General features: G+C 34.0%; 1 protein-coding gene across 2 annotated transcripts in view; it reads right to left on the bottom strand.

The window, feature by feature from the left end:
* The window catches only part of RALGPS2 (Ral GEF with PH domain and SH3 binding motif 2), a 162,476-nt gene that overhangs the window by 20,391 nt on the left and 117,828 nt on the right, over window positions 1-24,257 (bottom strand). Inside the window, exons 9-16 of one of the 2 annotated variants that reach the window (XM_055319057.1) lie at window positions 19,458-19,595; window positions 18,353-18,443; window positions 13,879-13,946; window positions 11,695-11,830; window positions 10,743-10,894; window positions 6,602-6,656; window positions 4,097-4,174; window positions 2,409-2,514 (exon numbers count right to left, since the gene is read on the bottom strand). In XM_055319057.1, the coding sequence (XP_055175032.1) occupies window positions 2,409-2,514; window positions 4,097-4,174; window positions 6,602-6,656; window positions 10,743-10,894; window positions 11,695-11,830; window positions 13,879-13,946; window positions 18,353-18,443; window positions 19,458-19,595 (824 nt within the window). The remainder of the gene's footprint in view (window positions 1-2,408; window positions 2,515-4,096; window positions 4,175-6,601; window positions 6,657-10,742; window positions 10,895-11,694; window positions 11,831-13,878; window positions 13,947-18,352; window positions 18,444-19,457; window positions 19,596-24,257) is intronic. The other variant, XM_055319058.1, reaches the window with a different exon arrangement.

Below are 24,257 nucleotides of genomic sequence, written 5' to 3'. Positions count from 1 at the left end.
ATCTCCGTTTCCTTCCAAATACTTGAATCTCACTGTCCCTCTCTCCTGATATAAACCTAGCCCTATTTAAATCTAACCATCTGATTACTTGACACATTGTAACAGCTGAACATGGCTGGAGATATCACACAATTGTGCCAACTGATAAAATTATAACAGGCAACCTCAAATAGAAAACAGCAGTACTTCATTTTTATGAAATGAAGTCACTACACTCTTTCTCTCTGAAGATAACCACTTCATTCTTTCTCTTACAAATCATAGTACTCCATCTCCTTAAAGTAGCGTTGCCCAGAAAAAAATAGGTGAAATCTGCCGAGGACTAACTCATCTTTCCAAACCAATTCCATCTCACTACCCGAACATAGATCCATATACACTTAGCCTTTCTTTCTGCTCCAACAGAAGAGTTAATGCTGCTTCTACCAAAGGAGAAACCCCACTCTCCTTCCGTGCCCTCAATTTCTACCATCATTTCCTCAAGAAATCTGCTTTTGAAATAATTTACTCCTCTCTCCACTGCATCTTGATTTCTCTTCCTCTACTATCAGCACACAAATGAGGCTTCAGAGCACTCTCGTCTTTGAAAAATCCCTCCACTGCCCCTTCCCCTGCCCCATCAGATAGCACCAGATTTCTCTGCTCCTGTCTACAGCATAACCTCTTGTGAGGTGTCTCTGCTTCCTGACTCTACTTCTGTATTGCCCATTTTCTCCTCAGGTTATTTTCAGTTTGGCTGCTGCTGTCAAGGTCACACTGATTGCTGACATTTTTACCAAAGCCTCTGTTACCCTGGTCAACCTCCTAACAATATTCGGTCAACCTCCTAGCAATATTCAACATGGCTGGCCGCTATCTCCTCCCTGAAATACTTTAACTGGTACACTTCTCTGCTAATACGTCCTTTGTCGTCCTCTAGGCTTCTTCTTGCAGACCTTTATAAGCCACGGAGTTCTCTTCCTGGTCCTCTTTTCTTCCCCACTAAACTGTCTTCCACAGATAATCTGTCTCACCTGCTCCCATACTTCAAATACCATCTGTATGCTAACGACACCCAAATCTCTACATCTGGCCACCACCTCTCCGCTGAACTTGTGAACTCTACTTTTTAGAGCTAAATCAACATTTCCACTTATATGCTTAAAAAGGTCATTAAAGTGAACTTAGCCAAGACTTACCAGCCTCTCTTAAAAAAAACTTTCCCTATTTCAGTAAATGTCCCCAACATTCATCTAGCTTAGCCCCCAACCCAGATACCGCCTTCACTTCCACTCTCTGTCAGACATCGCATCTAACACATCATCAAGCAACCCTAACTGTACTTTCTGACTTGGCCTCCTCCACCTCTGTGCCTCAGCTCCACGGGCCTCCTAACCTCCTGAACTCGAAAGCCTCACATGGTTAGCTTACCCACTTCATTCAGATGGCAGCTCAGATGCCTCACTGTGCTAACACCTCTCCTCACCTTCTCACTCACCATTTCATTTCCTTATTTCAAGGGCTTACTTTCTATGTGTTTCACTGGAATGTCATCTGCACAAGGCGGGCACTTTGCCTCATGCTGTTTGCTGCTCTATTTCCAGCATCTGGTGCACAAAGTGTGGTAATGCCTCAACTGACACGCTACTCCTAGTTTTTACTAGCTGGCCTAGTGTAGCTTTTTGGCTGTATGTGCCTGAGGTTTACTGTAACGTAAGCAGCAAAACTGGATGCTTACATGTAGACCATTTTTACATTTTAAGAAGCCCTCATATCTTCAAAAGTGTTGTTTGGATACACGTTGAAGTTTTTATTCCAAACTAGATAAATTATACTATTATTTTAGAAAAGAAATACGTCTTCTTTTTTTAGCAAACTGCTTGCTGCTGCTGGGGAAGAAGAAACTTCTATGTTACATACAAAAGGCTTTCTGCTGCTTAACTTTTATCATGTTTAAAAAATATAACAATGGTTTGGAGGACACTGAATATCTGGGTTTTATTTCATGAATGGAAATAAAAGCGCATTACAGATATTCAAATAAACAACTTAGGACTGACAAAACAAAATTGGCTGAATTCTACTTTCTAGGGTTGTAACTCTCTTCTTTATTTTTCCTAAGTTTATTCCTCAAATACTTCATAGCAGCATATACTTTCAAGGTTCTCTGAGAAATGCCTTTGTGTATGAACTACATTAAGGGACAGAAAGAAGTACAGGAGCACCCTGATATACACACCCTAATCCCTAATGTCTGATTTAACTGAAGTCTAAATTAAGAAACATGGTGAGGCAAATGTGTATTCTAAATTATTTCAAGTATACTACGTATCTGGCTTTATTTCAATTGTTTTCATATTTTTTAGGGTTCTATAAGTTTGCATATATTTTTTAGAGCTGTGTAAAAATAAAATACAATAAGATCTTACTGTAGGCTTTTTGCCTTCTTTTAGCAAAGTTTTTCTCCTGAGAACACCTTGAATAGTAACAGCTCCTGGATATAAATGTACTGCCAAATCTTCTGATTCTGCAGAACTAGAGTAATGGAATAAAGAAAAGAACATGTAAGACCCTTTTGTGTATAGTAGTTACAAAGTAGGTACTTATATGAAATGTAATTACTCTTAATTTTAAAACTTTGTTACTGTATTCAGAATTAGATGACCCTAACAATTATAAAGGCTTACTGATCTGAAATTTATAAGCTGTCACGAAAGTTTAATCAGGAAGTTATTAAAGTCAGCAGATGGTTACAAAACACACACTTTATTACATATCTGAACATGTATAATTTAGAAAGAATAGAGTAATTCACTTTAGTGAAGATTAAATTAAGGATTTAAGACTTTTTCTTCTTCTTAATGTGCCACATTTGCATTACTGCTGTAAACATTTTTTCCCATTAGAAACTTTAAGTCCTGGCAAGAAGGATGAGGATTCTTTTTGTTAAAAGTATTTAAGCATATAAAACTCAAAACAGAAAGAGCAGATGCTCAAAAAAGAAAAAGAAAACCCATGTTTAATTTAACTCTAAAATAGGTAAGAGAAGTTAATATAGGCAATAACAACATATTAAAAAAATAGCATACTGCAATAAATTCTAATGACATTTAAATGCTGTCAATGTGTAAGTGTTTGATTATAGCCTAACAGATCTCCAAGGAAGGAATAACTCTAAAACTCACGATTTCTTTTTCACATACCTTAAGAAAACCACCACAAAATAACCAAACATTTAAATATCTTCCCCAGCTGACTTAAGGTCCTATATTTAAAACAACAATAACTTCCATGAGTCAATTAAAACATACACACTAATAAAAATCTGTCATTCTCTGGGGATCTGACATGATCTGCAGAATACAACTGGGAAGAAAATTGGAGTTTGCCAGTTTATCCCTTTATGATTATTTAGGTGTCTTCAAAGTGACTTAAAAACCTAGAGACCACTAGAAATTTCATGCTAGTTCTATTTATACTCAGGGAGGTTTACACAAAGAGATTAGACACCAAATTGATGAAAAGTTGATGAAGTTGGCTATTGTATTTGTTGTATTACGAAGTGGCTGATTCCCATTACCAAGTAGCCCCCAGCCCCATATCAATCTAACATCCTCATTTTCTTCCACAGCTAATATGGTACAGAAAGAGACCTGGTTTAATTACATAAACCACTGAATAAAAATGAGTTTAAAAGTACAAATATTATTTATAAAATAGACTTGTCTAACTTCAGGACCTGCAGTTTATCTGAAAAATTCTTAACAAAGATGAACTGAATGGAGACTTACTAGCAAAGTAAATACTGTGACAGTAGCCTTTGACTAGTACGTAGAATTTTGTACTGCTTATCCAAAAACTAGCAGCATTAGAGAGATCCGTGCAGTTATAAGGCCACCAAGTTGGAATTGTTTTGCAATCAGCTCAGTGAATCAGAAAGAGAAGTTCAAATTTATCTCCAGATTAAATCTTGGAAAGAAAACTTTCCTAGGTATTTTTTTTAGTTTTTAAACCATTTAGTTGAGAAAGAACAGAGATACTGTGAGATCACACCCATTTAGCCAATCACCAACACCAGAGGGGAGTTCTGTGACCCCTGAATGCAGGGGGATTGTACCTGCTGGCCTTCATGTGGCTTCGATAGCCATTTCGTGCCACTCGTGTCACCGGGCCGAGAGAATGGTATAATCTGTTCCTGTTGGATTCCATTATAAATCGTATATATTACATATGCTTTTATTCACACAATCATCAATACCTAGAACAATATAATAATTTCTTCCTATAATACAACTTTTAAATCCTACAAAAGGATAGTTTGTGGTTGCTCCTCTTTTTTTTAAGCATGCAGTATAGATTTAAAAAAAGATGTTTTCTTTGACTACTGACTGAAAATACAGGTGTTACTATATACTATACATTTTATATATGTTTGCTTTCACAAATCTGCTAAAATAATTTGAGTTATTTATAACCAGTACTATCAAAACCTGGAAAATACTTCAAAAATCCTTTTGTTTCTATTCCAGGTCTTGGATTCCAGTTTAAAAATGATATCTGGGTTTATATAAATAACTCATTTTTATTATATGTCCCTATGAAGACACCTAAAAGCAATGTGGGCTGTAAACTTAAAATCAATGTGGCCTAAACACCTATATCTTTCTCTCTATTCTTTATGTTAAATCCAAGAAAATTAATAAAAGAAATAAGCTGAGTAATAAAGGTATTATTTTATTTCCACATCAAATGAAATAAATGATAAAGCCAATAGAGGATAGACATGCTTTGAGTTAATATTTATCCAAAATGGCATGTAATTACTTAACAAAGGAAATAAACACACACAAAGATACACCAACACTTCTTTGGGAAAAGCCAAAGCAGCACTGTTGATAAATGTTATTTAAAGCAAAAAGCATTATTTTAGCAACTTAAGCAGCAACATATTTGATGTCTCTGTAGGAAATAAGGACAGAGAGTGATGTTTAACATTCAGAGAACTATTTTCAAATTCACTTTCTATAAGCAGTATTTTAAAAATCCTAGTTCTTTATTTACTTTTTATTATTACATGTCTGAATCTTGCTGGGAAGTATTAATTTGCTCTCAAAATGTTCCAAGACCCACAGATTTAAACTTGGCACAAGTACAGATTTTTTTAGCTGCAAATGTCTGTAAAGCAAAACATATGTCGTAAAAGAAATACATTGTTTTGAGATGTGAAGGTAACACCGTTAAATACTGTCTTCACAAGTAACCTGCTGGGATGAGGACAGATTACTGAACACAATACCATCCTGGTTACTCACTTATAACTCAGGCAAACTGAGAAACAATTTTTTTCATCAATTTTCTTTTTTTATCTAAAGATTACAATACACTCCATAATCAACATATAATGTTCTTCCTGGAGGGAAAGAACTAAAATCACATGTACAGACCAGCACGCCAGAGCCAACTCTTGTGTTTTTCTCATTTTAGGCAAACCTTAATAAAGAGACTGAATGTAAAAGCTGGAAGAGAAATAATATGCAAAAACAAGTTGTTAAGGGCCCCCCAAAGCAAAGACGACTTGGGAACACTGACAACTAGAGTAGAAAAGCTCAAGACTAATATGAAATGCTGTGTTTATAAATAAAATCTTAATCACATAATGGAGAGAAACCTTCATGAAGTTTCATCAAGAACAAGAATATAACTTTCCAATTAAACCGCATGAAATTAACCAATTCCAATATAGTTTACATATAGTTAATAAAATTGTTTTCTACTAAAAAGTCGCTGATACAGAGTTAGGTTAATTATTTTCAACTTTATCAATTTTAATATAGCACTCAAAATTGAATCTAAATGACACTCTGCTGCTTAGAAATTTAGGTTGCTCAGTTTATATACAAAAAATAGCAATTATTTTCACAAGAGTCAAGCATCCTGTAAATATGAAAATGGAAGAACTGAAATGGTCAAAGACAAATTATAAGTCCTAATGGATGTTTAGTAAATAAATTATTTTCACTGTTTGGCTACATTTTTAAGGAGATCTTACATTGGAAGATCAAGATAGCATGATATTTGCTGTTGACACATGACAACTTTTAAAGCTTACAGTAATAAAGAAAGGAGAAGGGAGCATGATTTACAGTATTTCATTATAAAATCTGTGTGCTCTGTTAGTGACAATTTAAATTCAAACATCAAACTGCTTTACTTATAGTATAATTAAAAATTTACTAAGTCATTTTGCCCTTGACAAGATAGCAGAGAATGAAAATTAGAACATTTTACCAAATGCCTTAAAATTACTTAAATGAATCAGAATTCAAGGAAATAATTTCACTTTAAACACATAAGTAGGTAAATTGACTATGACTGGTTATTAATGTTTTAAAATTATAATTTTAAAGGTACTAAAATTCAAATACATGTGTCAAGTCACCAAATAAACATGTTTATTAGCTAAGACTTAAATATTAACTTCTAATTTCTGCCACCAGTTAGAAGCTTATAAATAGTCCCTTACAGATATGTGACAAATAATATCTGTTAAAATGTGTATGATCATATCTTTTAAGAAAGACAAACTAAGCTTGAAGCAGTTCAAATGGACAATTCTTCTTACCTTTCAAAAGCAGGCCATGAGGTCTCTTCACTTAGTTCAGAACCATCACTGCTACCTAAAATCAAAAGTTATTCTATTTTTTAAACATCAGAATTACAGTTTAAATTTCATATTAAAAAATGAATTAATTGTACTTATAAAATGACAGTCATATTATTTGTGGGTGAGCATCCACATATTAATTCTTCACTCTAGTATTAATGCTGCTAGGCTCATTTTGCAATATGTTGGAATCTGGTTGACAAGACTACTTAAAATAACAAAACAGCATAAAACATTTTTGTAGGGCTACTTATAGCTTAGATTCGTTATGTTAATAAACTATTTTCTACCATCAGAGAATGTACATAGTTGCAAAATTTTTCAAAATTTCAAAATTTTCTCAAAATTTAAGACCAAAATAATTGTGAAATTCTTAGAGGTTCATGCTATACTTCTTTCCCTTTGTATTCCTTTTAAAACTCATTATTACCCTAAGGATAAAAAGCTTAATGAAATTTAATTTTTGCCTTCAGAGGCAAGGTAGAAGAGGATGGAATCTCTACATTAAAAAAAAAAAATCGTGCTGTAACAATCTAAAAACTTTCTCTTTGGCCAAAATCAAAGTTAAAATATAAAATTTTAAGTTAGCTAAAGAAAAACCAAGGGGAATAAATTTCGAGAGTCCAAAAGAGATTACAGGGATTTAAAAGCTATTTTAGGGACACTGGGTGGCTCAGTGGTTTAGCGCCTGCCTTTGGCCCAGGGCGTGATCCTGGAGTCCCGGGATCCTGCATTGGGCTCCCTGCCTGGAGCCTGCTTCTCCTTCTGCCTGTGTCTCTGCCTCTTTCTCTCTGTGTCTCTCATGAATAAATAAAAATAAAATCTTTAGGAAAAAAAAGCTATTTTAAGGATAATTCTGGCTCTCAATAAAACTGATAATTAATGTCACTTATGTATCAAGTTGAACTATCAGACTTTCATACCAGTATCCGTATGAGACACAAATTCCAATTCCAAAAAAAGTATGCATTATATGTGATGGATTAATACCTTGTCTACATATTTAGGGTGGCACTAGCTATATATACTATCCTTGGAAGAACTGAATAATAGTAACTGAAGACATTTTTTGGTTCTGTGGTTCAGATGAGAAACTGGAAGTATTCTGGTAGTGGTGGTAGGGTCTTGCTATCTTTTGATTTGTAGCATTATGTGGTAAACACAAAATTTAATAATTAGTATGACTTACTTGTAGAAAATATAAGTTTTTCTAGAAGGATGAAACTCAAGAGAGGATATACTTCTCTTAGCTAAGACCACTTAGGTTATCTAAGATGTCTGTACCACATTAGAAGATGTTAGAGGCCACTGTCCCAAGCACTGGTTAATTTCTCTGGATTATCTTCTCAAAATCTCTATGGTATAGATTAATATTGTATGTTAAAGATATAGCTAAGGAAAAAACCCTTTTGTGATTAAAAACTGTGTGCAGGGGATCCCTGGGTGGCGCTGCGGTTTAGCGCCTGCCTTTGGCCCAGGGCGCGATCCTGGAGACCCGGGATCGAATCCCACATCGGGCTCCCGGTGCATGGAGCCTGCTTCTCTCTCTGCCTGTGTCTCTGCCTCTCTCTCTCTCTCTCTATCATAAATAAATAAAAATTAAAAAAAAAATTAAAAAAAAAACTGTGTGCATGTGTGAAACATCTATCATTTAAGGTTATAGATTTACTTTCTTTCCAGAATATATAGCTTTAAAACAAAAACTGTGCAAGGTAGTAGTTATGGCTAATGTTCTAATTTAAAAACAAGATTGTAAAAATCTATATTGTTTACCCACTTAACAGCCTTAGAATAAAAAAAAAATACAAAGGCAAAGATTAAAATAGTCTCTTCCTTTTCTCTTTTTAAAGTTTTTTTTTTAATTTATTTTTTATTTTTTTATTTTTTTATTTTTTATTTTTATTTTTATTTTTTTTTAAATTTTTATTTATTTATGATAGTCACAGAGAGAGAGAGAGAGGCAGAGACACAGGCAGAGGGAGAAGCAGGCTCTATGCACCAGGAGCCCGACGTGGGATTCGATCCTGGGTCTCCAGGATCGCGCCCTGGGCCAAAGGCAGGCGCCAAACCGCTGCGCCACCCAGGGATCCCTTTCTTTTTTAAGTAAATTCTACATCCAACATGGGGCTCAAACTCACAACCCCCAGATCAAGAGTTGCATACTTTACCAACTGAGTCAGCCAGGCATCCCTAAAATAGTTTCTTCCTGTTCTAAAATAAAGGCCTCCAAACTAGGACACTAATTGTAACTGAATGAAGTAACTATCTAGTGAAAATCAAAGAAACATCAATGGAAAGTTAAAGCCACAGAAAAACTAAAGAATTATCACCATAAAATGATGGGGAAATGTCAAATATTACTTGAGAGCTGTAACTTTAAAAATTATTATTTTTTGGTTTAAGTTGCATGCCAGATTCCATAGTATGACAAATTTTTAATGGGAAAAAAGTTCTTTCTTTCTCTTTTGCAAAATTACTATTATCTTTTAGGTTGAGGTTGATATTTGCATACAGATAGCTTATAGCATTAATGAAGTATTAATGAGGCATTTGAGGTGCCCAACTTGTCTTCTATTTTGTGAATTTTATCATCATTTAATTGTTTGCATTTATCAAAAGGGGAACTTTGGAATTAAAAAACTGTTGAATGGTGCTGGGAAAATCTAAATCAGTTTTGTTTAGAGGGCTTGGAATTCTAAAGGGTTAAGGAGGTCATTATGTTTAAGAAAATGAACTCCTCGGATTTCTTTCTATTGACTCTTCATCAATATTGAGATGATCCTATTAACAATAAATAGGCTTAGCCCTTGAGCAACTGGGCACTTAATCAGAGAGGAAGGTATTTTCATCCTTTTTTCCTTTTTAAAAATAAAAAAAAGTATTGAAAGATTTTTCTAACAATCAAGAGAAATAATGCTATCTAAAAGATTCAGAAAATAAAGTAGTTTAGGAAGTAAAAACAAATTTTTCTTAACAACTTCACATCATTTTCCACTATGGTTTTTTTTCTGGTCCCCTTCATCTCTATTTCCTGGTCTCTCATTCTCCAATCTACTCCAATGGCTCCACTTCCACTATTCTATGAAGCAACTCTTACCAAGGTCACCAATGACTGCTATCTTGCCAAATGCACTGATCAATTCCCATTCTCATCTTTTCTATTTCTTGCATTTGACAGTGATACACTATATACTTCCCTCTTCCTGGAGATACCTCCTCTCCTGGGCTTTTGTGATACCACATCCTGATTCTTATTCCTATTTCACTGATCACTCCTTCATATTTCCTTCGATGGCTCATCTTTAAAAAAAAAAAAAAAAGAATACTAGAGACACCTGGGCTCAGTGCAGGGTGCTTGAGATTCTCTCTCCTTCTCCCTCTGTCTCTCCTGCTTGTGCTCTCTCTAAAATAAATAAATCTTAAAAAAATAAAAATAAAAATAATTTAATCAGACATCTAAATGTTACTATGTCTTCTCTTATTTATTTACACTCTCTCCCTTGGTGACCTCAACCAATCCCGTGGCTTGAAATACTATAAATATGCTAACTCCTATATTTAATATCTACAGACCTACAGAACCCTTTGAGCTCAAGAGTCATATATTCAGTTACCCATCTGATAACTCCATGTGGACTGAACATGTCCAAAATAGGATTCCTAATTCCTCAAACCCAGTCATCCTTCACAAATACCTTACCATTTATAAATGATTGCTCTTCTGGTCTTCTCTATCATGGTAATAGTACCATCATCTAACTAGCTGGTGAATCCAAAAAACTGGGAGTATACCAATTCTTCCCCCTTCCTCATTCCTAAAGACTGCATGAGGTAATCAGTTCATCCAGCCCATCTCCTTTTTCCTCCATTCCTTAAATGTATCCCCTGCTGGAGTCAAAACCATCAAGCAGTTTTTAAAACACCATAATTTATTAACTTCAGTAGCTACAAGTAAGATGATCCTGTATCTAACTGCTACTTTGCTTTTATCAAGTTTTCTCTATGTATTTGGGTTAATGACTTTTTTTTTTTCCAGCAGAGTTTTATTAAAAATTCCAGTTTACATAAACTGGAATCCTCTCAGAGAAGTATTTCTCACCTATTGATATTCCACTAGAAAGAGTAGAACTTTCAGCTTGGCCTCGAGATGGTGCATGGGGCTCCATGACGCTATCATCTAACAGATGCCTTGGCCCTGCATTTGGGAATGTTGCACTCTTAAACTCTGCTGTGTTCATTTTATGAATGAAGCTGGAAAAAGAGAAATAGGTTTAATATCTTTTATTAATGTTGGTATAATTCAGGTAATTCAAGATATAAAATATATTCATAAAGATTCAAGACAGAAGATTTATTTTCTATCCTGAACGGACTTCTGAACTCTCACAGTAATAAAGATACAGATTTTACCATGAAGGCCACAAATTAAGTTTAGGCTAAATATTTTAGGAAACCAGGCCAGGCCATATCTTATGTAACAGGTATCTTAATTTCATCTTGAGTTGTAGGTCCATGAAAAAATTGTTTTTACATTCACTTTTGGAAAGCAGCTATTAAATTTTCACAAAAATCAGTGAACTATGGGCCCCATTTTGAGTTAACAATCTTGCAAAGGTAATGACGTTAAACAAAAAAAATCAGTTTCCTTTTCTTTATATTTAGGAATAAAAGGAGTAATTTTTATAGACCTTAATTTATGGTGACTTATTTTGATTAAGACAAACAATGACTGTTTTGAAATAAAGGCTGTAATTTAAAAGGAAAATAGCATATTGCTTTCCTGATTTTATGATGATACTCTGTAATACAGTTAATATATCTCCCCCAAATATAAAGGCACTGTTGGGAGAAACTTATTTCCAAATTAAGGTAAAGGAAGAACTAAATGCTTTTAGGCAAACAAGATATTTTACTGAATCAGGAGAAAACAATTGCTATACAAATAAAACTATGCAAGGACACTATTTTCTGTTTAACCAATAAAATATATAGAAAATAAATCCAGGTATATACAACTTAAAAATCTGAAAGACAAAATGAAAGATGCTGACTTATAACCCAAGCTATGGCACTTCCTGTGTCCATGTGGAATCAGGTTCCGGGGGGATGGCGGTGTCTGTGGCAGCAAGGCTCCTTCAGCTGCCACACTTTTTCTTCCACTTTGTGGAGATGCTCCTACTTCAGGACCTAGAGGTTAAATCCAAAAAAGTGAGAGAGAGAGAGAGAGAGAGAGAGAGAGAGAGAGAGAGAGAGAAATTTTCAAATGGTTTCAAAAGACTGCTGCCTTTTTAATCCTTTGATAAAAAATACAAAACGTTTTAAATTTTAAGATGACAATATTTTAATTCTATTTAATTGACTGAACATTAAAATATTTTCTGAGTCTTACACACAAAAGCTGTTAATTTCTTTTTTTTAATTTTACATGCTTGCTATTTATTTATTTATTTATTTAATTTTTTTATTTAAAATTTATTTATTCAGAGAGAGAGAGAGACTGAGAGGCAGAGACACAGGCAGAGGGAGAGCGGGCTCCATGCAGGGAGCCTGACGCGGGACTCCATCCTGGGTCTCCAGGATCAGACCCCGGGCTGCAGGCGGCGCTAAACAGCTGCGCCACCGGGGGTGCCCAAAAGTTGTTAATTTCTATCTTATAGCAGTAAGAGGCAGTATTAGTATTTGCCTTTTTTTTTTTTTAAGATTTATTTATTTATGATAGAGAAAGAGAGAGAGAGAGGCAGAGACACAGGCAGAGGGAGAAGCAGGCTCCATGCAGGGAGCCCGACGTGGGACTCAATCCCGGGACTCCAGGGTTGCGCCCTGGGCCAAAGGCAGGCGCTAAACCGCTGAGCTACCCAGGGATCCCCAGTATTCGCCTTTTTTATAGAGGAAGCAGAATTAGAAGAGACGGGCTCAGGATATCATATCGCAGATAAAGTCCGGACTAATCACTCAGGTCTCTAAATCTCACTTCAGTGCTCATTTAATTTTACACACTTCTCTTAATTTCAACCTCTTAGAGGAAGGATGTGTATGGCAGGTCAAGCATTGAAGTTGGAATTTCAATCTATGTTAACACTGTTCCGACTTATGGGAATTAAAAAACCAGAACTTGAAGAGTACACAGATTTGCAGAAGATCACTTTAACAATGCAAACAAAAGCAAAGTTAAGAGATTTAGACTGCCATGTTTTTCTCTGCTTATAATCCTCTCCTGCTAGATATGGTCATGGCTTGTCCCCTTGCTTCTTCCACATCTTATTGGATGGGCATCTACCTACAGGATATGCAATATTATGAAGCTTGATGCCCAAGTCTGCATTTTAAATTTTTAAAAAGGTACTTATTAATAATCTCTTAAGTAACGAACAATTCTCTCCAATTTTATATTTTTAATTATGTGTGGTATACATTTATTACCCCATTATAATGTGACAGGTCTATTACGGGACTATGACTATTTTTTAAATATTTTCAGTCCTTGAAACATTATATGGTCTCATTCATTTGGGGAATATAAAAATTAGTGAAAGGGAATAAAGAGAAAGGAGAGAAAATGAGTGAAAATATCAGTGAGGGTGACAAAACATGAGAGACACCTAACTCTGGGAAATAAACAAGGGGTAGTGGAAGAGGAGGTGGGCGGGGGGTTGGGGTGACTGGGTGATGGTCAGTGAGGGGGGCACTTGGTGGGATGAGCACTGGGTATTATGCTAAATGTTGGCAAACTGAACTCCAATAAAAATAATTTAAAAAAAAATAAAAGATGACACCGCCAAAAAAAAAAAAAGAAAAAATTCAGTCCTTGGCCCAGTATTAGAGTGAAATTTCCAAAGAGTTAAGTTACTAAAACTGACTTCCATAATTATTCAAATTAGTAAAATTTTCCACTGAGACCACAGGAAATTTTAATGTAATCAACCTTCATTAACTAGGACAGTATATTCTTAATAAAAAAGAACAGTTATTCATAAGCACTTACCTTTTTTTTTGTTTGCTGTATCTATTTTCCTTGATTAGTTGACTTGTTTGTATGTTACTACAAACTCCAAATAACTTTTAATTAAAAAACAAAAAAACCCAAGCAAATAAGTGATCTAGTTTAATACCAAAAATAAATTCTTGCATGCATAATAAAAAGTGCTAAGTATTTATTTATTTATTTTGAATCATATTCTGTCCTATTTAGGTTATCTGATTTATTATTTGGTAATCAAAAAAAACTGCACACTAACCTACTAAATCTTCTCTTGAAGCAGCAGATCGTGGTGTGCTTGTCCCTGGTTCTATCTTTAACGAAAGCCTGAATTTTAAAAAGAAACAAAACACATAAAATGATTAATATTTGACAATATTAAAATTATGTATTTCCTCACCAAAAAATTAAGCATTTTAATAAAATAATCTCAGCTGTGTATTTGTCTTCAAGAGCAATCTTCAACAGTAAAGCTCTTATCTCTTTTATACAAAGCACATCTTATGGTTATTCTAGGAAATATTAGAGAGAGGAAAAAACATTAAAGTCCATATTTAGAAACAGAAAACTCTCCCCAAACTACCCCAATCATGCCAAATGGTTCAACACACTTAAAGATATTTGATTTGTGACTTTTAAAAAGCGATTTAATTTGAGGTTATGTCGGTACCTGACACTTAAATTCAGGAATTTTCATGTATATTACTAAATGTGTTACACAAATTACTTCTAGAATCTGTACTGGATGGACTAATGGCTTCTGTAATACTAAAAATTTTTAAAACATCCCAAAAAATAACCAATTCAACTTCTTAAAAGAAAGATCTTCAATATTAAAAAGGTTGTTTGCAAAATTCCTGGTAAATCCCTGTCCTAAGTCAAAGTTTATTAGCTGGTATTTAAGTTCCATTTAGGATAATATATCCAGTTTTGAGTTCCACAGCAAAAAGAGATTATGACTCCTATCAATGGAAACTATTTCAGGAAATAGGATAATAAAGCAGGTGTAGAACTTTGGTATGGTCCACAAAGTCTATTATTACTATTAGTCTAAATATAATTTTTTTTAAAAAGCATTCTACCAATTGGAGTTTTTAAATGAAATTGCACACTACATGTGATACTCATCATGATAAATCTTATTATAGGTTCTCAACTTATTTCCACGATAACCTCAGAGGGAATTATATACTATTATATTCCAATTATTTGACAGTGTAAACTGCAGTACAGAACAGTACTTAACCAGAACTCTCTGCTCTTTCTCTTTTCTTTCTGTTTCAAGTAAACAGAGCAGTTTACTTGAATTATATGGGCAATTGGTTATGCTGAATTCATTCATTTGATAAATAAGTTATTGAACACCTGTTTTGTGCTGGGCACTGTGCTTTTTGCACTGGAATATACAGAGACCAAAGCAGACATGGTATCCCTGCACTTCTGAAGCTCACGGCTTATTATGCGGAGGACACAAAAGTAAACAAAATAACTATAATTTCCTAATACAGAACTGGCAACACAAAGGAACAGAATATAAGCTACGGGTGAATCACACTGCTGTCCGCAGTATAAAAGGCAGAAGCATCTTAACAGCAGTGAAGTCAGAGGTAAGTTGCCTATGTCATCATCAAAACACCATATAGAAACAGTGATGCTGCTTCACTGAGAAAAGATACTCTGTTCAGTATCAAAATGAAGGAACTCTGAAAGATCTTCATCCTGATTAAAAACATGCATTAATTTGTAGTATCTATACTGATTGCCTATATAGATAAAATTGCCAAAAACAGAGGCCTTTGAATAAGGTGTCATTTTTATTTAAATCTCTCATCATAAAACTTTTAAAAAATAATTAAATAATGAAATAAATTTAATTAAATAATTAAAATTCATTGAATTAGTAGGTTCATACAACAAAACTGCATCTTTAAAAACTATCTTCTTCAGTTTCCCATCTAATGTCCCAATACCATCAAGCGACTTGTTCCCCCAAGCAAAAACACTGTTTCCCACGTTAATCCTCTGATCACTCCATCCCCTGGAATATTTTTCCTTACCCTTTATGTGGAGGTATCTCCTACTCACCTGTTAAGATTAATAAGGCTCAGGTGACACTGTCTCCTGAAGCTGTTCATGTTTTTTTTTTCCCAGTTGAAGCTGAATTAGTTCTCCCTCCACCCCCATCTACGCTTCCATAGCATCCTGGACATAACTCTATTAATGCTTGAACTGCTTTGTAATCGTCTGTTTTGTGGATGTGTTTTGTATTAGACTGAGCTTCTTAAGGGCAAGAACAAGATTTTGTTTGTAATCCTGGCAACTAGCACAGTAACTCACCTAGAGCAAAAGCTTAATAAATATGTTAAAGTGAATATAATGGGAAGGCTATTCTGGTTTTAGCTACTCATGAAAACAAAGATCAGTATAATAACATCAGCTTTCCTACCAAAATGAAGGTATCTTAGGTTAGTTTACAGTTAAAATTATTTAATGGCTTAATTGGCTACTATATCCTTCTAAAAAATAAAAATTAGCTTACATAAACATCTTTACTTTCATCACAGTCAATAAAAATTTACCATCCTCTATAACTTTGCAACAATTTTTTAGGCTTCACTCCTACTGAATAGTTTAGCTTCTTTTAAATCCAACAAGTGTGAGCCAGATACAGAAATTCTGAATAACTACATAACCATATTTTGAGTTTTAAGATAATCTTCTATACACCTCATTGGACAAAACATGAGTGTTTTGCGCTACGCCAGTGATTAGAACTAAGAAGAGATAGTGGTAAGAAGATACAGACCATCAAACTCATGAAGCTCACAACCTAGGGCGACAACAGATTTATGAAAACACTGCAGCCTTGAAAAGCTGATCCACTGATGTCATACATTTCTCAAATGAAAACCTTTTTTGTTTTATAAAATAAAAATTGATATTAGAAATATAAAAGTGGCAATATTATGGTGTAGGAAAAGATACGGTAATAAAGGTGTTTTTAAACATTAATAAAATTTGATACATTTAAATATATATGTTATCTAGAGCTTTAATCCTTGAAGTTATTTCTAATTATTTTCCAGAATTACTAGCCTTTTATTGGTACTCTTTTCTTCAAAAATTGTTGAAACTTATGGAACAAGAAAGTTGATGATCACTATTGTATAAGAAAATGTTACCCAATATATATTTTTAATTATTATTTCTTAAAGATTTTATTTATTTGAGAGAGAGAGAACATAAGCGGGGGAGAGAGGCAAATGAAGAGGGAGAAGCAGACTCCCTGCTGAGCAGGGAGCCTGACATGGGACTCAATTCCAGGACCTCAGGATCATGACCTGAGCCAAAGGCAGATGCTTAAACTGACTGAACCACCCAGGTGCCCCTATATAATGTATTAATAATTAAAAATAGTCTAGTCTCTCACTTTGATAAGTGTTTAAAGTAAGTATGTATAAGTATGGCCTTTTATTAGAAAAAATATTTCTGAAAGACACAAAGTTAAATGTGAAACCTTGGGAATAATTGGCATAATAAAGCTAAGCAAAACTTTATCTGAAATTAACAAATGAAGTCACAAGAAGCATCAGAAGCCTCAAGAGAAATACATAAGCTCTTTATCCTCTCATCTTTTGAAAAAATCCCCAGCAGTATACCATTGAAAATAGAAAGGGTTATTAACATTTAAAAGTCCTTCCCACATTGGGCAGTATTGTGGATGTTAAGGAGAAGGAAATGGACAGTTGTATTTTATTTTTTTTTTAAGATTTTATTTATTTATTCATGAGAGACAGAGAGAGAGAGGCAGAGACACAGGCAGAGGGAGAAGCAAGCTCCATGCACAGAGCTCAATGCGCGACTTGATCCCAGAACTCCAGGATCACGCTCTGAGCTGAAGGCAGGCGCTTAACCACTGAGCTACTCAGGCGTCCCTGGACAGCTGTATCTTTTTTTTTTTTTTTAAATTTTACTTATTTATTCATGACACACACACACACACACACACACACACACACACAGGCAGAAACACAGGCAGAGAGACAGAAGCAGGCTCCATGCAGGGAGCCTGATGTGGGACTCGATCCCAGGACCCCAGGATCAGGCCCTGGGCTGAAGGCGGCGCTAAACCGCTGAGCCACGTGGGCTGCCCTGGACATCTGTATCTTAAAAGTGATTTTTAAAATATTTAATAAAGTACTTGCTATAATAGAGATAATGGTAAGTATGGTGCTAGACACATCTCTCACCTAGAGGTAAGAAGGTTCAATATTTGCTCAATCCAAAAAAACAATTAAAAAGAAATTCAAAGATGTGTCAAAAATTACCATTATAAAAGGAGTAATTTTCCGATTTGTAGAGTTTCATTAGTTTTTCAATCTATTAAAAGACAAATTTCTATAAAGATATCATGCTTGAATATAGAAAGAAAGGAAGAAATTTAAACTGGAACTATAAAACATTAGCTTTTAACAAAATTTGAGAAAAGTGAAATACTTTTAAACAGAACAGATGAGGTTATTTGTATACTGTTTCAATCCTATCAAGTGATTAAAAATAACTACATACAAAAATCAAAAGAAATACATATAAGTACTTTTACCACTGTAAACATATACCTGGATTAGACATTTGTATGATACGATGTAAAATTCAGATGTTTAAACACATAGGGATGAAAGGGTAGAAGACAGGACAAAGTTAAATAAACTACTTTTGAAGATCCAACCTACTTGTAATTATCATCCTCCACAAACTTCTGTAGTTCTTCTATATACTGAACGGAGTTCAGATATTTTTGAACATGAGGCAACATGGGGATATCTAGGCAAAATGTAATAAATAATTATCTGACAAAGTATATCTTAACTAGAATTTTAAAAGTTAGAGAAAAATATACTTTAAGAAAAGTTTAGGCTGCAGGCACCAAAATTTAAATGAACTCTAGAAAGACATTATTGAGACAGATTTTATTTAATGTAAAACTGATGGCAACTTAAAAAATTACAGTTGCATGATGTTTGTATAGATTTTTTTTGTATAGTTTTTTAATTGGAGTTCATGTTTGTATAGATTAAAACAAACAAACATACCCTGGTTTCTCTTCAGATCATATTAAAAAAATTAAACAGCACAATTTATAAAATCCCACATATTTGATAAATTTCCTTCCACACATAAACTTTAAGGAAATTTTTGAGTTTTAAGTATAAATGCACATAAATTAGCTTTAAGATAAATCTATTTAAATAAATCAGACAATAAGTTGCTTTTTTAAGTATTTTAAAAGTATATCCCAATAAATAAGGGTATCTTTATTCCCTGTCAAACTGAAGGCATGCAAACATAAAACATTTAAAAAAAAAAAACCCAAACCACCCTTTTTCTCATCATCTGGGCTTGTGTAAGCTGTTTGTACATATGTGTTTCCATACAATACCTCTTGAGCAAAAAATTAGTTATTTATTCAATATGGAACTCAGGAAAGCTAGTCAATTGTTACAAGGATCATAGGTCTGGGCTCCTTCCCTAACTGAAAAATATTTACATAATAAATCAAGGATATCAAACGAGATGAAGATAATGGAAAATCATCTTATAAATTATGTTAGCAAAGTTGCTGCAAAAGAAAAAACTTAAAATTTTAAATATGAAATACTACTTAAAAGCAGGATCTCAAACAGGATGCTAAATATTAAACAGTGAAATTAAACAATCATTATTTTCTTTTATATTAGGATGCTGTTCTCTGCTATGCAAAAAAATGGCTATCAAAACAGGTAAATGAATCAACAGAATCACAGCATAATGGTGTAGTATTAGTCCCCAGAAACGTACCATATTCACAGGACTGCTGTAAATCAGAGATTATTCGAAGGATGTTATTCATCAAATTTGATCTTTGCTCATTTTCTAAAATGCTTCCAGTTGATGGGTATGCTGAATCAATGTATGTTAAATCTGACAAATAGATACCTGAAAGAAAATGAGATAAATCAGTGTTTTTACTTATAGCTTGGAGAGGATGATAAAATGAAGAGAAAAAAAAAAAACCCAAACAAACACAAAACCTTGTTTATAGCTATACTTTAATATATGCTGTATTCAGGACTGTTGTTATTTAATAACACCACAGTCTTGTTAAAACATAACCACTGAGGCCTAGATTTGCATGCATTTGGGTCAGACATGTAAACAGTATGTTTTTGTGAATGACCTCTTATGATGCCATTTTGTTTTTATGTATTTATATTTTAAAGTTTTTTATCATCTATTTATCATCTCTACACCCGATGTAGGGCTCAAACTCACGACCCTATGATCAAGAGTTGCATGCTCTACCAACTGAGCCAGCCAGGCATCCTGATTAGCTTTCTAACTGTTCACATGGCATTAGACACGAAGTGTTTGTATACGGTCTTGTTTTGAAGATTGACAGTTGGATTTCTGAAACAGTGCATGTAACTACAAACTGAAGCTAATTCTTCCTCCTGCACCTCGACCCCGCTGTCCCATTTCTCTGTATGAACAGAAATAACATAACTTCCAAAATAATTTGGTTCTATCAGTTCTAGATATTCAAGGCCACTTATTTAAAAATATCTCCTGAGAGTTTATTATGCACATGTAAAGTATGTAAGACAACTACAGTTAAAGAGAAAATATACTTTCTTTTTACCTCATTACTCTATATTCACAAACTCTCAGGAAAACCACAACTGATGTACCACATACACTGCCTGCCAAAAAAGCCCTGTTTTCTTTTTCTCATGCTATTTCTTTCATCTTGACTGTTTCTGAGACTCATCTCTGTCTATCTCAATTATATTTTATATCCAGGTCAGTGTCAACTGTTCTTTAGTTTTCTCATAGATTCCAAGAAAGGAATTTAGAAACCATTTAGTCTAACCTCCTCTTTATTTATAGACAAAGAATCTGAGGTCCACAGGTATTAAAGGATTGTTTTAATGCCACGCGAACTATTAGTAACAGAGCTGGAACTCAGGGTATACAACAAGTATACACTCCGTTTCTCTACTACATGTTGTTAAAAATTCATACAACATCTATAATACCATTCACTTGGTAATTTTTTATGACTTTATAATCTATTAAGTCATCTATCATAAACAGTTCCTTTTCTTTAGAGACTCTCAACTTCTTTGTAATGATTTCAAATATCTTTAGCTTAGCTTCTTTCCTTTCCTTCAATCTCAGAGGAAGAAAAGTCCCTTTTTCCTTTCCAAATCTACATTGTGACTTTGAATGTAATCGCAATTGTCTTTGCAATTGTTGCCTCCACTGTCACTACCCCCCCCCCCCGCCCCATGGGCTCCTTTCCCAGAGCAAGTGTATGTACTTATACACTGCCTCTCTCAAAGGAAACAAAATCAAGGTGACCCTTCCTTCAAATCTGATACCTCCTCCAGACAGGAACCTCGTTCCTCTCCCTATAATAAACACCTTGAAAGAGATACACAGACTAGTCCACATAACTTATTTTATTCTTCATCTCTTTGGAATGAAATATTTGACACATAGAAAAGTTTACATGTGTAAAGAAATTGAGACTTTGAAATAGGCAAAAAAGATTACAGGTGTCCTGTCTCCAGCGTATCCTTCTGGAGCATTTGCAATCTGTAGGTTGCTGAAAAGTAGTAATAATACAAATTCTTGTCCATAAATATGCCAATGACTTATGTTCAGTAAATGTAACTAACACTCTATAGATGTTGACCAGTTTTGCAACTATGTGTAAATTAATTTCAGTATTCTGTGGTGTTTATACGGTATGTGTGGGACTTTGAATTCTCCCTTGAAATGGTTGCAATATCTTCCTAGCTCCCTTATAAATTTAATGATTATAAAACCTTGACATGTATTCATTTTGTATTTGTGAGAACCATGATAAAACCTTGACATGTATTCATTTTGTATTTGTGTGAGAACTATGATTTTACCATTTTAAAAAGTATACTTTACCCCATATAATATTGGTTGTTACCAAACAATATAATAAATGCTTGTGAATGACCAGGCAGGTTAAGAAGTACAACATCACCAGTGCTGTTCGTTCCCTGCAGCATCTCCCTGCCTCCTGTCCAGAGGTAACCAACCACTATTCTAAAACTTAAGATTATGTCCTCCCTTTTTCCCCAAGATGTATATCTGTATCCATGCACATTATTTACTTTTGCTTATTTTTAAGCTTTAAAAAATAACATTTAAAAAAATAATATTTTATGCATGTGTGATTAAGTTCAGTGATAACACTGGTAAAGTTAGAACATGTACACAATAAGTAATTTACAGATGTTTCCTAAATTTTTAAAAATATGGCCTTCTGTGATTGCTGTGTCTCACCAGTTTATTTCTAGGAGTTGTGTTGTTAAATGCAGCTATAATTCCTTGAATTGAGAATAAACTGACATTTAACTATGTCGCAATTCACTTACTCATTTGATAGACTTTTAAGTTACTTTTTCCCTCCCTCCATGTTGACATTCTTGTAAATATCTCCTGGAACACATGTACAAGAATTTCCCTAGTATATAGATATCTATATACATATGGCATTTATATAGTATTTTAATGTTCAGCTTTACATTGTTTTTTTAAAGCTTTATCAATTCATACTGCCACTGACAGTAAGTTTCCACTGATCCACACTTGATATTATCAGTCTTCCTAACTTTTGCCAATCTTGAGGGTATAAAATAATCATCTCACTGAGTTTCAATTTTCATTTCCTTGGTTGGTAATGAGGTTATGCATTTATATTTATATTTATATTTATATTTATATTTATATTTATATGAAAGGCCTTTTATCCATTTTTTTCCTCTGGGTTGTCTTTTTCTTATTGATTTCTAAGTTCTTAACATATTGTAGAAACTAATCCATTTGGCAGTTAAATTTTATCTACTTTTCAACTTGTTGAATAATCTGAAATCTGTATCTTGCTGCTGAAACTTATATAAGCAAAGGTATAAGGGACTTGCTCATTATTAAATCTTTAAACAACTCCCTTGGTCTCCTCCTGCTGCTTATTAGTGTCTCAGCAGGTTTTTTTGTTTGTTTGTTCCTTGGGGCTTTACTGGCTTGAACCTTCCTAGCTTCCCACACCCCTCCATTCTCCTTTTTCCTCATGTTCTCTAGAAGTTGGTGTTCCCCATGGTTCCGTCATTAATCTCATTCTTAATGTACTTTTTCTGGATTATCTTACTTCTGTAGCCTCAACTATCACCTAATTGCTGATGACTTTCCACATTTCTCTCTAGAACTGAACTCCTAACTTTCATTTTCAATTTAACCAAACTAATCATTATTTGTTCAGAAACACCTGACATCCCAACTTCCTACCTTGGTTAGTGATATTACTAATTGTTAAAGTTAGAAAGTTTAAAACCACTCAAGTAAAAAAGCTCAGCAGAACCTTAATATCTCATATTTTTTCCCAGATTAAGCTATTAGTGAATACAAGAGGATCACTAAATAGTGAATACAGAGGCTAAAAGCTGGCATTCCATCTGTCCCAGTGTTTTTAAAATCAGGAAATGTCATAGGAAATATCTAAGTAACTCTCTCTTCCTAAGAAATGGGGAGATCTGGCAACAATGAGGTACAGTTGAGAAGGGTGTAGATCCCACTGTATCAACCTTAAGGATGCCAGTTTGTCCTCTTTTTCCTTTGTTATCTTACTTTTGGTTTATTGCACTTACTTACATTACCTGCTCTGTTCTTGTGAGCATGTAGCATTTGTCTTTGCAGATCCTTGAGTTTGCAACCCCTGGTATACCAATGTATATCACAGAACTTAAAGAAATAATTCCAATAAAGAGGTAGAAACTGGGACGACTTAATAAAGAATGTGGACCGATAAAGAGATGGTGGTAGAAGCAAAATACTAAGCCAAATCAATTAGGATGCCTAAATTTTTGTTTCATTAGCTATTAAGTTACTTACTTACATTTCTGGGTTTAATGAAATATAATAGCACAGTAAGTACAGAACAGTTACTAATTCTTTCTCTAGATTTGTCTAAGTTCACATAGCCAGCGAGGAGTCAGAACTCTCTTTTTTCAGGCCAGGGTTATGTTTGCTTTTAAATCTCAAAACATCAACTACTAAGAATAACCTTATTCAGACAAGAGGGGTCATGTTTTTAGAACAGGAGGAAGTGACATTATATAACATCAGAATTTCTAAAAGAACTAAATTTCTGAATTTTATATACAGATTTCCACTTATTTGTAGTAATTATATATATGAGCAGTTTTATCTTAAGACACATTACACAGTAAGATATATCACAACATCAGGTTTTGTCTATGTTTAAAACCTTCTGAAATGGCAACTTAGTAAAATGTTTAAAAATTCTTCTGGGCTATAAAGAGTTTTACATTATTTAGGTGGCTGCCTCCTGACAAAGTCTAATTCTTGTTCTTTGTAACAAAAACCAAATTTATCAGCCTGCTACTATTTCTGAGAAGTTGAGTACTATTTTTTCAGTATTCAAGTTAAAAGATCTCTGGCCAGCAGACTAAAATGTTTGTTTTATAATTGCCCGCTAAACTATGATAGTTTGTTTCCAGATGGTGCCCTTCCTTCAACCTGCACACAGTCTCTCCTTGTTCG

The sequence above is a fragment of the Nyctereutes procyonoides genome, unplaced genomic scaffold (assembly GCF_905146905.1).
Source record: "Nyctereutes procyonoides isolate TBG_1078 unplaced genomic scaffold, NYPRO_anot_genome, whole genome shotgun sequence".
Lineage (NCBI taxonomy): Eukaryota > Metazoa > Chordata > Mammalia > Carnivora > Canidae > Nyctereutes > Nyctereutes procyonoides.
This window is presented reverse-complemented; position numbering and strand designations above follow the sequence as displayed.